At 39.4% G+C, this 16728-nt stretch overlaps 1 protein-coding gene across 1 annotated transcript in view; it reads right to left on the minus strand.

Annotated features, from left to right (window-relative positions):
• The window catches only part of Ctnna2 (catenin alpha 2), a 983267-nt gene that overhangs the window by 745523 nt on the left and 221016 nt on the right, over positions 1-16728 (minus strand). Inside the window, exon 6 of the mRNA XM_050162003.1 lies at positions 4058-4261. Coding sequence (XP_050017960.1) covers positions 4058-4261 — 204 coding nt within the window. The remainder of the gene's footprint in view (positions 1-4057; positions 4262-16728) is intronic.

Genomic DNA, 16728 nt, shown 5'->3' on the forward strand with positions numbered 1-16728 from the left:
TTTATATAGCAGACATAGTCTTCTCAGTAGCTAGGCTGTATGAAAGTTTTTTTTTTAATGAAAATCACAGTCAAAATGTGGACACTTTGCTCCACTTCCACTGTGGTCATCTGTCTAAGGAGGCCACGCTAATGAGGATTATTTCAGAACCCAGGTTCTCTTGACCTTTCTTCCATCTTTCCAGTTATTACATCCCTATAACCTGTCCTGGATGCCTGGATCAAGGTACTCTCCACTCTCAGATGTCCTCTGCTCCCATTAGCATGACAGAAATAGCTTGTGTAATGATACACGAGGTCCTGTGCAGACAGGTGCTTCATCCCTTCGCAGACATCCTGGTAGACCAGATACCTGCGCATAAGCAAGGCCCTTGGCATCACTGCTTCTTCACCCTACTGTGCTCTCTGTCCCCTCACCTCCAGAAGATCTTGGATCTGCCATTCTTTTGTGTTTCAGTATCCTCCGTATTCAGAGCTCTCCCTCCCTCCTATTTCTTGGGGTTCTCTGTTTTGACTTTGGGCTTATCACTATATGAAATAGCTCTGGCACAAAGCACTCAATCATGTGAAGTCCATCATCTCTCTCTGGGGCACAAGCCCTGGGTAAGCAGAGGGCTTGGTTCTGTTCACTCTTGCATTGCTAATGTGATGCCTGGCATAAAAGAGCGATTTGTACATTTGTTGAGTGAATGTAATTTTCAATCCATTTAAAAATTCTTATCTATAAAATACCATGTCCTCCTATCATGAGCTCCCTTTTCCCCCTCACAAAAAAGCTAATAATAATAGATACTTGAAATTATTTTTAATACGTTCAATGAAGAAAATTTAACACTTCCAAACTAAGATGCATAAAATAGCTTCCATCGGACAGCTATTGATTCCTTATCATTTGGAACATATTATACTGCAACAATTACATGGACAGCACCAATCCCAATTTACACGTTCATCTTTTTGAAAAAGAGCCTCTACTCATTAAACCCCACATGTAAACTATAATGACAGTCTATCAAAGGGAACACTGTGTTAAAGAACAGTTTCACTTATGGGTGTTTCTGAAGTTGAAAAGACCAACATAAGGACCTGCTAATTGAAAAATTTCCTATGACCATTATGAACTCTTTACCCAGTGCTCTCTGCTCTCAGATGCCAGCTTTTGTCTCTGGTATCTTTGTACACAGGCTTTTCTCTTATCAGTTACCTTTTTAAGTTCACAATTTTTGCTGCCTTTTCAAATCATACATGTACAAACTCATCAAATCACTTACATTTATGGCAACCTCTAGCAAGCAATGATCAAAAGGAACTTAATATGACCCAAGTTGGTAAAGTACAACCTGTGCCCCAGACAGATTGCTTTCCTTCTATCAGTTAGTGCCCACCAATCCTTGGCAATCTCCATCTACATTCCACACCATTTCCTATGTCCAGTGTCTTAGAATTGTTGTGGATGCCAATGGGGTATTAGAAATTGAATCTTTATGCGGGACTAATCAGAATACGTTTTGCAATTAAAAAATAACTGCTTCCCCAAGATTTCAATCTCTAATGATTTGGGTTCATGATTTCTTTATCTTAATGTCATTAACACATTAACAGAAAAATATGATGTGATAATTGACATATTTACTCCCACAGCTTATAGAATGAAAATAATATATAACTGGCAGGCACGATATCAGAGTCAGAGTTTATTGCCACAGATTTTTAAAGTAAGAATGCTGTAATCCATCTCTTTATGCAATATATGCTATATCATAATAAGCATATTGATTTTATAGAGATGGAAATAAAAGTACTTTATAGGAACCATGGTGGCATTTTGACTTCCTGAAGCTCTACCCTGATGAAATCATTAGTGTGATGTTCAACAGAACAGCATACAGGTTCAAAATGAACTCAAATGGAAAATGCTTTGTTTAAGTCATTGATGTGAATAATATTTGGACACTTGGAAATTTGAACATGACAACCTTCTACGTATTCTGCAACTATATAAGAAGCCAGGATTTTAATGAAAGTATAAACTATTTCTGAATCCCAAGATTCTAATCAAATGACAAGAGACTAGGGTTCAATAAAATACAAAGGCACCAAACTCTGCTAGTCCATATGAGCATACACTGAAAAAAATACAAACACGTGCATGCACACACACACACAAAACAAGCAAGAACCCACCTATTTCAATAGTACTCTATCGATAGATGACAAATGGAATTACATTTCACACCTTGATTACCTTTCTTTCATCACATCTCACAGCTTCTATTCATGGGAGCACACTTTATTCATATTTATTGATCTTAAGACTTTAACCATCACAGCTTTTGTAACTCCTACTACCTTCTTTAGTAAAAATTGTTCATCGATGGGAATCCTAGTGTTCTGTAACACAAAGCTGAATTCTGCAGTCACGTCATTAGCCCCATGCTGTTCTATTAAAAGCTAGGCAAGTAGAATTCTAGATCCTGTGAGTATCCCTTTTCCACAAATCTGTTACGCAAAGGATTTGCTCGGGGTGGGAGAGCCCTAGGTCACCAACATCTCTAGCTGTACTCTACAGAGCATCTATGCAGTCAAATCACAGCATGTACTGGTCACAAAGGGTCCTATAAAGAAGTTGTCACAAATGCCTAGGTACCATAGCAGTCACCCACAATTTATTCTTTGCCGAAAATAGGCAAATCTTCCCAATTCAATTCATCTGAAGGTTCATGGAAAGGAAAGTGATTTTAAGTGATTTTTTTTTATTCTTCATTTATTCTTGGCAGGCCACACACACATGTGGAGGTCAAAGGACAACTTTCAGAAGTAGATCTCTCCTTCCACCATTTCCATCCTGGAGATCCAATTCAGGTCTCTAGGCTTGGTTGCAAGAACCTTTAACTGCTGAGTCATTTCAATGGCCCAGGAAACAAATCTGGCAATTTAGTTTCTGGGCTGTTCCCACTATACTTCCTTTTGCTTTTCAAATGACAGAAAAAGTCTGGCTACTTGCTTGAAGTTTATACTGTTGATTTAGTAAGCTGCCTGGGTTTCCTTAAACAATAGGAGTTACTGGTTGCAGAGGTGGGGTGGGGTGGGGTGGGGAGCAGGGGCTGGGGATGGTAACTTTGTCTCAGCATTGTCTAGCAGTGTTGCACCATAGTGCAAAGCTCTCATAGATTTCTCAGCATCCCTGTTAGCATACCTCAGTACCATAAAGGACTTTCAGACAACACAGTATACACCAAGCCCTGACTTGATTGACAGTTTTTTTTTTTTTTTCCAACTTGAACTTGATCATCTCAGAGACAAGAATCCTGCACAGAGAGAACAATGCTCACTCATAAATGCAAACTCCGGGGCACTTATCTAAAGCAGTGCAGCAAATGAACACAACTATAATGTAGTGCCTTCCAAAGCAAAGAGTATGGATTCAGTCGCCTTGCATTTTACATGTACACACAAGCACACATCACAATTTACAAGAGGTGGACAGAAAGATTGTTGTCCGTGCCATCAACAGTGAGACTCCCATCACACTTATTGGAAAGTCACTCATAAGAATTGCTACTTGCAGAATAGGGCTAATAAATTCTCCCAAGTTTGTGGGCAGCTAGAACTTTTCCACTTTGTTGGACCAGCATGAACACTTTAAAACTCGCTGTGCTTATTAATGCCTTTCAGGGCTGAAGATTAGCATCTATTGCTATTCTTAGCTTTGAAAATGTACTTTGTGAAGGACCAATGGGCACAGCCTCCTTTGTTCCTATCAATCATCCTCCTTCACCAAATGAAATCCTACTTAAATCAAATTGCAACCATTGAAATGACCAAGACGACACCACTCGAACAACTGAGTTCTTAGATTTTACACTCCACTCAATTCTTCCATCTTGAACACGCACTTAGAAACGTAATCAGAGCACAGGCTTCCCCAAAGCAGTTCTTGGGCAAAACCTTACTCTCCTTCAGAAAACCTGTCCTCTTTTCCTGCTATTGACTGATTTCACCACAAGAGTAAAAGGCGCGATACACTGAGATGAGAAGGGCCGGAGGCCTGCACTTACGTTATTCATATATTCGCTTAGCAGGTCCTGGAGTGCCTGGCGCACCGCATTGCACTCGGCCACAATACGCTCACGACGGTCATCACGCGTGCAGGACGAGTCTGCCATGAGGGCCGCTCCACTGATGATGCTCTCCAGTCTTTCTTCCAGTGAGGGCCGGAACCTGGCCTCGCTGAACGTCATGGGGTCCAGGATGATCTTATTCTGAAGGGATCAGAAGAAAAAAGTGAACAGGAGAGAGACAGTTGCCTCAGACACTTTTGTGCATGATATTATCTGAAGCTAAGACAAGACAGCCCTCCCTGGAAGCAAAACCAAGATACTGAGGCGGATTCTGAAACTTTTTTTTTCCCCCTAAATGTAATCTACAGATTGAGAACAGCAAGTCTTATTTGAAGAATGTGTTCTTGGTTAAGGCCATGTGTGGGGAGGCATTTTGAAATGAGATACTGACACTGGCTTCGTGGCCTTCAAGGAAAGCACAATGTAACAAGCGAAGGAAATAGGAAGATTTGAGAGCTAAGACATGATTTGTAATCAAATTATATTTTAGGCATATACAGAACATCCCCCAGAGGAACAGCAGAGTCGCAGCTGTCCTTGAATCCCCAAGCAAAAGGCATCCGAAAAGTTAATTTCCTACTAGGAATTAACACCTTTTATATTAAATCAAGGTTTGACAAAATATGACCTGGAATGTATGCACCTTTGTGAGTTCCTTTGCAAATATTAGTTTTTCTATCAGACAATCTCCTTCCAATTCACTTTCTCTGTTTCATGCTTATAGTTTAAGATGTGAGGTCTCAGCTGACTGCTCCACTCCCCATGCCTACTTGTTGCCATATTTTTTGCCATGATAGAATCAACCCTCTTGAACCATAGCTGAAATCAGCTCTTTCTTCTATAACTTACCTTGGTTATGATGTTTTATCAGAGAAATAGTAAAATAACTAATATATTAATCATCAAAGAAGGTTCTGTTTGCAGAGGATGGAGGTTAATATGAAGACCTATAATTGTTCAAAGGGCAGTTTTATGTGTAGGGTTCAGCCCCCAAATAGGATATTTATATCATATCTACATCACACGCACACGCACACACACACACACACACACACACACACACGGAGGCATGAAGGGAGGGAGGGAGGGAGGGAGAGAGAGAGAGAGAGAGAGAGAGAGAGAGAGAGAGAGAGAGAAAGCAGAGTTCTCAGGGAACATCACCGAAGAGACAACAGACACATTCTCACAGTCAGAGAACAGAGCAGACTGCTGACATGTAGTGTCTGCTGGACATGATAAGGCACGTGCATTCTTGAACTCACAGCAGCTTTGGCTGCCTGGACAAGATTTGCAAAAGACCCAGCTACCCAACATTCTAGTATGGATAGGCAATGGGCTCATGGGGGGCTCCCATGCATAGCTGAGGAGGTATTGGCAGCTGATGATGTCTAGATGAAGGAAAGTCAGTTATTTTTAGAGTTGTAGATCTGGTTGGTTTTCTAGGCTCAAGTGGATGGTCCTTTTAAGTTCATATGCACAGAACTATTGAGATCAGTGGGTTATAAAAATTTTTAAAAGTGGTGGATGAACAAGAAGTGGAGAAGAAGCTGAGGAGAGTCGTGTGGGAAGAAAGGGTTCAGAAGACGAGGAAGAGCAAGGGGGAGACACAATCAATGTACATTATATACATACATGGAATTCTTAAAGATTAAATGAATTCAAAACATGAAAATTTTAACAGTAGAGGGATATCTGCTTTCAAGAATCTTAAGGCCTTGAATGGTCAATAAAGACGGGCTCTCAGAGAGGAAGAGGGCAGGCCAGATTTCAAATCCACATGAATCCTGGATTTTCCAGATAATCGCTGTTGATCAAAGTTCTTCTTTCTTAATGCCTGAAGTCTGTAAATGGGAGACAGACACTGCTTTTGGCAAAGTGGTCTTCATATCTATATTTTCTTCTAGTTTATGAAAGTTATAGGAAAGAAATGTTTACAATTACCACGTGTGCTCTTTGGGATCTGCCCACCGTGTCACACAAGCATTGGGTATCATGGTACAAATGGGGACAGAAGTCATGGGGAGGTCCTGGAAGAGCTTAGGGCTCATCGCAGTTCATCTTTACAAAAGAAAGCTTCAGAAGGAACCTGACAGTGGAAACAGGTGTCTCTGCTCTGCCTTGCCATGTGTCTCTGTACTGGTGCTGTGTCCACAGTCAAACCCGCCTCTCTCTCCATTATTCTCCCCTCTCTTCTCCTCCACTCCTGCTCCCCTGCCCTTCTTCTCTATGACTTTCTGTCGTAGAATAAATATGTAATTAGGAAGCAAAAGACCCTGACATTACACTTAAAGGAATACCTGGTCAAAACAGAATTAATCCTCTACCTTCTTTATAAAGATTAGTGACTGATTTACAAAGACCTACTTTATAAAAACTTATATTAACACACACTACTATAGAATTATTTGTTCTTGGCCTAGGGCAGATTTTTTATCTTTCCTTTCCACTAAAAATCTCAAGAAGTGTCAGTTTTATGGAAATTTGCTGAGGCAAATCTTGAACTTCTCGAAAAGCTGTCAAGTAGTTTCTCCTTAGCACAAGGAGAGTGTTGTGCTCCATTTGAACACTGACTCCTAGAGTATTTCCTAGGGGACACTTACCTCAGAGACACAATCTACCAATGCAAAAATAAGGTGATGTGGCCAGGAGTGTTTTGAAAATACTGCCTGGCTCACAGAAAATTATCTGTAATGCTCTGAAGAGTCCTGCGTTATCAGAGCCTGTTCAATGCAATATTTTCAGAACCTACTTGAGCACAGAGAAAGCACCCTTTAAAACATGTACAGAGGAGCTGAAGAGATGGCTCAACTGCTAAGAGTGCATACTACTCTCAGAGATGATCAGATTTTGGTTCCTACCCCCCTCCCCCATCAAGGCCTCTCAATACCATCTGTATCTCCAGTTCCAGAGGATCTGACACCTCTGGCCTCCATGGGCACCCACACTCATGTACACAGACCTAGACACAGAAACATAGTCCAAAATAAGACAAATCTCTTTTATATAACCACATAATAATTTCTGAGAACCTAAAGGAAACAGCTGGGTAACACAGGAAGGGAGACTTTACACTGTGAGCTGATTAAGTGCCCTAGCTCTCTGAGCTCAAGGCTGTCATGAGAGTGACGCTAAAGAACACTGAACCTGACAAACTCTGCATAAAAGTTACACCATCCATTACTTTACTAATGGAATTATTCATTATTTATAGATCACAAGGGGAAGCTTTGGAAAAAATCTCCATGGAAAAGAAACAATAAATTTACAACCTTCGAATCTATACACAAGGTGCCGATGGGAATCATTGAAGTTATGGATGAGAATGGCTGACGGGTAAAGCCACTCAGGAGAGAAAGGCATAAGGGCATAAAGCACTTTGTGTGTGTGTGTGTGTGTGTGTGTGTGTGTGTGTGACTTTGAATATAAGCATGTGTGTGTATGTGTGTTCATGTGTGTATGGGATGGGGTTCTACTCACATCTCTGAGTTTCTGAGGCTGGACATTGTTTGGATGTATAGATACGGAATGGGGTAAAGACTGTGTGAGAGTAGGAACATGCATATACAAGTAGAAGGTGCTCTCCTTGTGTGAATGTGCTCAGAAGTACATACAGGGTAGCCAATGCATTTTTCTCTCTCTCTCCCTCCTTCCCTCCTTTCCTCCCACTCTCAGTGTGTATATACATCTACTATTTTGTTTTTGGTGAGTAAGTACAGGTTTCATAAACTAGTAGAGATAGCTGTGTATGTGTTTAAATTCAGACAACTGAAAAAAAATCTTACCCAGGATCTAGAATGTGGGAAAAATAACAACTAAGATACAAAAACAAAAATGGAACTAAATGAGTTTACAGGCTCAGAAGCTTAAGGATAAAAATCTTTGTACATTTCCAAAACTAATAAATAAACAAAAAAATCCACTGGATCTGAGTTATGAATGAGAATTCCCAGAGAATGAAAGAAGATAGACATACAAAACATTATTGGAAGAGACACAGAAAGGGAGGAAAATAGGGAGGGAGGATTTAAGTAAGCTAATTTTCCTAAAACAATCCCCATCCCTTATGATCAGCAAAAATATCCTGAGAACTCTCTTCTACACTGCTGCTCAGTCACTTCCACTGTTCTGTAAAACTGTCCTCCCCTACAGGGAGGATCTGATTTCTCCTCATCCTCCAGACTCTCCCACTGTCCTCCAGGATTCTGTTTTCTTTCCTTCCTCCTAGGCCAAATGGGCAAAATGCCACCGCCAAACAGTAACAGAGCCAGTCCAAGGCTGCTCTCTGTCCATTTAAAGCTAAGATGTGCTTCCATGAGAGGATTTTTATCTATTTCTCATTGTAATTTAAAAATCGTGTCTGCATTCTTTAAGTCCTTTCCCTGTTTGATTTTCTAGTGCTTTCTAGTATTTTCAGGTTTTTTGATATGAAACAACTGTGGGCTGTATCTCTTATTTTTTCTTTATAAATTCTTAAACTCAGTTTAATATCGTCCTATATTGCTTTTCTTTCATTCTGATTATTTGACTTGCATAGAATTTTTAATTAGTCTCTTCCATTTAAAAATTAGTGTTCTCAGCAGTGTGGTGGTGCATGCCCTGGATCCAAGAATTGGAAGGCAGAAGGAAGCAGCCTTTTCAGTTTTTCTTTTCTTACTGCCCTGGATAAGACTCTAGAGACCACTTGAAATAGAAATAGGAAAAATGGACACCAGTCTTCTTTCTGATGTTAATGGGAATGCTTTGAGATTTTCTCCATTAAGTGGGAAGTAATGAGAAATCCATAGGTGCTAGGGGAAGGAGAATCATTCGTCTGGACAGACACGGCTACTAGTAGACTCCCACAGTCCAGTAGATAGATCCATACTCATGCGTATGGTCAGCACTACATGGACTTAGTAGGTTACTTTAAAAAGGGAAATGCTTACAAGCCTTTCTGCATAACTGGGAATGGCAAAGAGTTTTGTCTTAGTAGTCAGGAAACTCCTTGTGCAAAATAAATAGGAAGAAAAATCTTTGCCTCATATTTAAGCTTTCTGAAATTCAGCTACTGGAGTCATGCAGAGAATAGTTGAGTCACCTCAAATATATAAAATTTATAAACTATCAAAAAAGATAATGAAAAAATATTTGTTAATATGATGAATTGACAAATTTAATAATTGGCTTATCCTGATTAAATTTTTTTGGCGTGGAAAAAAGCAAATGGCAGCGGTCAGACATTACTGTGGATCCTTTTTTTGTTCGTGATCCACTGTCAAATAAATGTGTCATGAAGCTTCACTGCCTTACAGATCAAGGTAGCAAGTGAAGGAATAATGAATTGTGATGTTCTTGCTCATAAACACCAGACCTTCACCACCTGCTGTCCAGCATAGCCATTCCAAATGGAACAGGCACAAGAAAAGAGGAAGTGTCAACACGCCCTCACAGTTATTCACTTGCCATTATTTTAAAGATCCAAAACCCTAAATTCCTCACAGAAAAACATCACATTACTCAAGCACACTCTTCTAAAGAAATACGTCCTGTGACAAGAAGTCACTGAAGCATAGAAGTCTTCAAACTCCTCCTAACAATGCACATTCAAGCTCAAAAATATTTTTGCCAATGTTTTCTTGGGAATAAAAGACAATGTGAACTTATTTTTGGGTTCTAATCTGCATTTTTTATTTCTACATCTCTGTTTACATTTAAAGATCTAAATATTCTAGTTTGTTCTGCTTTAGGTGTACAGAACTGGGCAGGCTTTGAGGTTCAGGGCATCCCTTCTTCTTCTCCCCAGTATATAATTCAAGCCCTTATGTTCTTTGGTATTTGAAGACGGTACTTCAGAGATATATTGAGCCTTTGCTTCAGTGAAATTTGACTATTTGAGCATGGCAACAGAGAGACCTAAGCAGAAGTTTAGATATTAGGTACAGGTTTCCTGCTGTTCTGGCCTTTCAAAGATTGCCTAGGTCAGGACAATCATGGAGGCTCCAGTGAGATCAAGGTCTTGGAAAGTATTTGATTGTGTATTGAGTTATTTCCTGGCACAGATACAAGCCATGGCAAAATTAACATCATCGAAAAATCTGTCAGTCCTTTGAAGTACATGACTAACAACCCTCAGTCAGCCTCTCCCTGTTTTGTTACAATGGCTATAGAAAGACAAAGATGGATGTTTTATAACATTGAAAACTGAAAGTGAAAATCCCCTATTGATGATGATTGATCCTAATTCAGGCATGAATACTTTAAATAGTTCTTTTAAAGACCGAAGTTTGAGATAAAAGCACAAATCAAATTTGATATACTAAATTAACTGAGGTATCCAAATCAAAGCAATATTATTTCTCAGTTTTAAACATTCTCCTTGTGGTATGTCATAATTAGCATAACTACATCTCCATCTTTTGCTATTCTGTGCCAAGCTCCCTCAGTGTGAATCTACATCTTTACATGAAAAGTTTCTCTTGACCTAATTGGAGTAACATTTGGAATGAAAAATAATGAGTTTAAATCATGCATTTTATGAAGTTGCAGAAAAACTATGAACAGCTTCTTAGATTTGCCTTAATTTTATAAAATTGCAAATTGCCATATTGATAGCATACTCTTTCTTCTGAGGCATATACTTAAAAACAAACTAATTATGGCACTTACCTACTTAAGATATTATTTGTAATTGCACAGTTCAGTTTTTAATTGGAAATAAATGACAAAGATAATGACTTGGTAATTAAAGAATATTTTTATCCATGTTTGATTCTTTTCAAAAGACACATCTACCTATGCCCACATTAATTTCATGTTAGAGAAGGCAAGGAGACTCTGGACCACAGTTACTTGTCAGAGATTAGGAAAACACTAGGTGAAGGCCTTAGGCTCTGACCACACTACCTGGATTATGAAACATGATGGAAGCCAGTTGTACTTTCTATAACTGATCATGGGCATGTAGTGGATTACAATGGTGTCTTGAGCACATTCTTAAGCTCTGGATGAAGACAGTTTTACAGCTAATCCTAGCAGAGCAAGATTGGATTAAGAATCCTGTGATTCCATGAACAAGATATATGCTAACTCAGGAAAGAAAAACAATCACAGCATGGAGATGTGGTGAACAGAGAGGGCCCCTCAACTCTTGCTGCCAATAGATAACTGCCTGGAGAAGGAGAGTAGGTTTTCTATAAGGGTGTGGCCCCTAAAGGGTTGACCATGCTCCAGTGGATGGCCACACACCCAGGAGTATGGGCAGCACCAACTGTACTTGATGGAATAAGGAAAGGAGGACAGACATAAGGTGGGTTGGTGAGGAAGGGGTCATGGGTCTGAGAGGAGTGAGAGAAAGGGATGAATATGATCAAAAGACACTGCACAAAATTCTGGGAGAAAAAGTACTATTTAAAAACAACAAAAGAAAAGAATCCTGATCTCCACTCTGTGGATTGATCAGCAGCAGATGTCCACACGCACTTCATCAGATCAAGTCTTGTGAGCTTAATAAAGAGGAAAGGGTTTTGGTTTTTTGCTAAGAAAGTGGTCACCTTACTTCTTCTCTTTCAACTCTCCATACTCCTGACCATCTTTCTTACTTAGTCTCATCCTCTGGTCTCTGGGTTCCTACCACATTTTACTCCCCAGTTCCTAATGTAACCCTCCCTGTTCATCACACGAGCCCTTGGTGGTGGTGGGGCTTCAGACCTTCTTGAACTCCTATTACTTGAACTTCCCCCACCTGCTGCAGAAAGCAGACAGACCTCATGGTCTTTCTTTGTATCCTTTGTAGTATTCTAAGAACTCTAAGAGCTCAACCACTCCCATTCCTTAGTCAATACCTGCTTAGGAGAAACACAAAGGTCCATGTCAAGCTCTGAACCTCTTGAGATACCAACTTCCACTTACACCAGTTACTAGTCCTTACTGTAGGTTGATCGACCATCATCTCCAGAGCAGTGTAGCAAAGCTTACTAACATCCAAGTCCCTGATTTCTTGGAAAGGAAACAAGAGCCCATGATCTCAGTTCAGTGGCCTGGAGTGCTTGTGTGAGTCTAGAAACAATGAGAAAGTCTCTACTAACATATGAAGTAAGTAGTGCTTAACAGCACAGGTGCTTCCAGAAAGCTACATTGTACAAACTAAAGAAGGTTTTCCATTTCCAAAGAACCCTCATCTCAGGTATTATTATTATTATTATTATTATTATTATTATTATTTTACCAAAAGGCAGACATCAGTGTGATCTAGGGCTAGAATATAGCTAGCTTCAGATGTTAAAAGTTGAGTGTACTGTGGTCTAACAATGCCCATTTTAACCCTCAGATGATTCCAATATTAAGAAGCAGCCCATTTAAGAAGTGATCAGGGCCTTCTGGCCCCCTCCCAAGTGACACGGTTTTTATAAAAGAGGTTTTATATGCACCGCATTGCTTTTCCTTCTACCTACTGTTGTGTGGAATGAAACGCTCCCCTCTTCATAGAATATAGTAATATGGGGCATCCTGTAGTCAGATGGTCAGATGGCAGCTCTTACTATATAAAGAAACATGGCAGCATCTCATCTTCGACATCTTAGCCATTAGAACTATGAGGAGAAACACTTGCGTTGCTCAAAATTTGATCAGTCTAGGGTATTCTACTGGAAGTGTGACCAGGGCTTAAATGGCTTAAATATTGAGCACTCTGTTCGGCTTAGGTGAAAAGAGGGATATTAGTTGTATCTGTATATCTAAGTTATTAAGACAATTAAGTCATCTAAAATACTCCTAAAAAGATTATGCTGATACTAGGCACAGAGTAAACAACAAATACCAACGATCAAACAGCTCGAAATAGCTCTTTCTTCTCATGTTCCACATTTCTGGGGTCACTCTACATTATGCATTAACTTCATAATCGAGGTTCCAGAGCACCCTCCTTACTCGTCCAACTACTTGTTTTCTAACAAGTCATTCTTAAAATCTGTTTATCACCTGTATGTGGATGGTTTACACATAAGTGAGCACATATGCATGTGTGTATGTGTATGTCTGTACACACACAAGACAGAGAGAGTCCATGTATGAAATACCACCAGATAAGATGCTTTGCCTTCAATTTAGTATCACCTGCAGTTTGCTGAAATTTCCCCACATAAGTAAGTCATGACTTTATGCTGATGAACTGAGTTAGGTTTTGAAAGTGAACACAATATACGCAGATAGATACAGATGGACATTTAAACATGTGTATTTCAGTATGTTCTGGTGTCTGATGTGGCTCGGTGACCTTCAGATTTACAGTTAATGAAAAATAGCCAGGCCTGATGATGGATGTCATTTCTGCTCACTGTGGGAGGGGAGTCTACCTGCGAGAGTCAGCTCCTCCTGTCAATAAACTTCTGTTATTGTGATTTATCTAGAAAGATGGATTACCTTAAATTTTCATAATGTTTGATCCTGGCTCATGCAGAAAAAGAACTACTTTAAAATTCCATGCATTGTAAATGGAACCCATAGGCATTGTGTAATGGGGAGCGCATGAGTACAGAGGGCAACAGGCAGGTCTCAGTGCAGCGGTAGGGCCACAGTAACAATATTTTATGACAATTTGGAAATCTCTCCTGAAGATTTGAATCCATTAGTGTTAGCAAATGATGGCCTGACAAGGTCTACAGTCTGTTTTTGTATAGTCTTCAAGCTCAGAGTGAATTTTCAAACATTGTGTGTTTGTTTAAATAATCTCGTGTACACAAGGCTACTCTAAAACTCACCATGGAGCTTCAAATGACCTTGCATTTCTGATTGTCTAGCCTCAAACTCCCAGTGCTAGGTTTATAGGTATGTTCCATCATGCCAGTATTGTTCAGTGCTGGGATGGAATCCAAGGCTTCCTTTATGGTAGGCAAACACTCTACCGACTGAGCAGCAGCCATGACATCCTGAATTTTATCATTTCAAGTAGGTGTAAAACCATAGGATTGTTGATTAATTCCATGTAAAACCCTCTCTTTCATTGAATCCATAAGCAGTCAGAAAATAAACAATCATAGGGGAAAATGCCATGGAGTAATTATCAATTGAACGATTAGTTACTGGATTATCAGTGGCTGGAAAATTTAAGTTTAATACTTGTAAAAACAAACTTCTTACCCCAGAAATCCATTACACTCTGCATCTTCAATTCAAAATCTCAAATTAGCCACTTAGAAAGAAAGTCAATTTGTATTTCTCAGAAGCAATTGTGACTTAATTGCTGTTATCAACCTAATAAATTATGAGGTGATTTCCACAAACTGGTTATGCACTCAAATTTCATGTCTTATGGGAGAATAGTTGTATCAATATTTTACAAATATGAAAGGGAAATTAGCTCACTGGCCACGGGGGAGACACATACACCTTGAACATAAACTCATCTATCTTTTTCTGTCTGTTTTATAAGCAGGCAAATTAAGATGGGAAAGAAAGAGTTTGTATTTCCCAGTAATCATGCACAATGTGTTAATTACTTATCAAGAAACATCACACGGCTTTGAAATATTCTTTTTGATTAATGAGAATGTCATACTCACTTGTGAACTTTGGAGTTTGATGCAAGTCTGTTTACAATACTTAAATTGGAACAACTCTGTGCAACACTGGAAAAGACATATGCTGACCAAAATGATAATATATGCACTTTGGAACAAACCAGAGTGTTCACTGACATATGGATGGCTATTGTGAAGAAGTTATCGAAGCAATAGCTTAAACATTTTAGACATTAATCTGCATAAACCAAGTAGCCACTGAAATCAACAAATTAACATAAGCATTTAAACATCCATTCATCAGACGCTTACTTTCTGAATCATCCTGACAGTTCAGATAAAAGTATGGATGAGCCTGAATAGCCATTGTTATAGTACAAATTTGAAATACATTAGATTTTACTCTGCACATAGCACTGTGTCAACATGGGGGAATAGTGGTTGAAGCAATCAGAAGGCTTAGGAAAGGGAGATGGTTAATATGGAATGTTGATTGCACTGGGAGATATCTAAGAAACCAGAAGGCACACCTCTGAGTATATTTAAGAAGGTATTTCCAAGTTGGGAAGTGGTGGGGCATGCCTTTAATCCAAGCTCTCAGCAGGCAGAGACAGAAGGATTTCTGTGAGTTCGAGGTCAGTCTGGTCTACAGGAACTAGCTCCAGGATAGGCTACAAAAACTACAGAGAAACTCTGTCTCGAAAAACCGAAACCAACCAACCAAACAAACAAACAAACAAAAGGTATTTCCAGAAAGGATATTGAGGGCTCAGGGTTATTGTATAGTTTAAGCAATCCATGGATTTAAAAATTCAGAAAACTGCTGTAAGATGGTAGAATCTGTAAGGTAGGGTCTGCCATGCCAGGGCACCTTCAATTCTTCTGATTTCCCTTTTCCTAGTGTACTTGATGTAAGAGCTTCTCCCTTTCCACCAGGAGGGTCAGAAATTAAGAGACAAAGAAAATCTCCTCCCTTAACCTGTTTGCTCAGGATAGTGCAAAGTGATTTGTTTTGTTTTAAACATTAAGAAGAGTCCCTAAATATGCTACATCTGTACAAGCTCAGTAATATAAGCGGGAACTCTGGCTGAGAAAAATCCATGATGAGCAATATTTGAATTAAAAAATGCCCATACATTTGAAGGATGATAAATAATTAGACAGAAGAATATAGGGTAGGTGCAGAACTGAGGGTGTGAGATGAGATATGCACAGCTTCTACCGAAATGATTTGATGCCATAGAGAAAAATTACAACATATATGCCTTGACGTTTACCCTGCCATCAGAATCACACTTTGAGGGCAGAGGGTGACTGGACGGAAGGCGGGACAGGCAGCAAGGGAGTGGGGACGAGGAAGCTTGAATGTGGGCTGACTGAGGGGGTGAAAATACAGATAAAACTGGCTGGAAAAGAAAGCTGGTAAGATGTGGTTTTCTAGATCAACGTGATACATCAACAAAGGTCGCTCAATTCTCTCTGTGTATGTGTTAGTATGTGGACCTATGTGCAAACAGGCATGTGTATGTGAAGAAAAGATATGTTGGATCTGCTAAAGACATTCATTGTAGTTAAGAGAGCATAGAAAGCAGGCAATTTCAGGTTTTGAACATAGAGTTGAGTACAGACCTGGAATTCAGGAAGGAGGTTGGAATTAGAGAAGTAAGTAGGTATATTCCATGAGATGCTTACCAAAGGAGCCAGCAAGTGAGAGTCACATGACATAAAGGAAAGAATTCTGGAGAAACCCACATTCAAATGAGAGAAAAACAGAACACATTATTAAATAAAAAACACAATATTCTAATAGGCAGGAAAAAAACAAAGAAAAGAGGGATATTTATGAAAGTCAAGGAGGGTGTAGCCTTGAGCAAAGAAATGACTAAAGAGGAGAGATATGTCAATAGTGGGTGACCTGGGAAGAAAGTACACACAAGCGAACCCTAAGGCAGATGAGCCTATAATCTTAATGTTCTGCAAAATCCAGGAGAAAAGATACAGTAATTTTTACCTAACAACATCAAACATTCGCAAGTCACTTTTCTTATTTTTGCCATTAGTTTTTATCTTATCAATTACTTCTTCTCCCCCCTGGATGTGAGTTTCCCTGAAGTA

This window comes from Alexandromys fortis, unplaced genomic scaffold (genome assembly GCF_014885135.2).
Source record: "Alexandromys fortis isolate MF-2015 unplaced genomic scaffold, M_Fortis_MF-2015_v1.1 scaffold_105, whole genome shotgun sequence".
Taxonomy (NCBI): domain Eukaryota; kingdom Metazoa; phylum Chordata; class Mammalia; order Rodentia; family Cricetidae; genus Alexandromys; species Alexandromys fortis.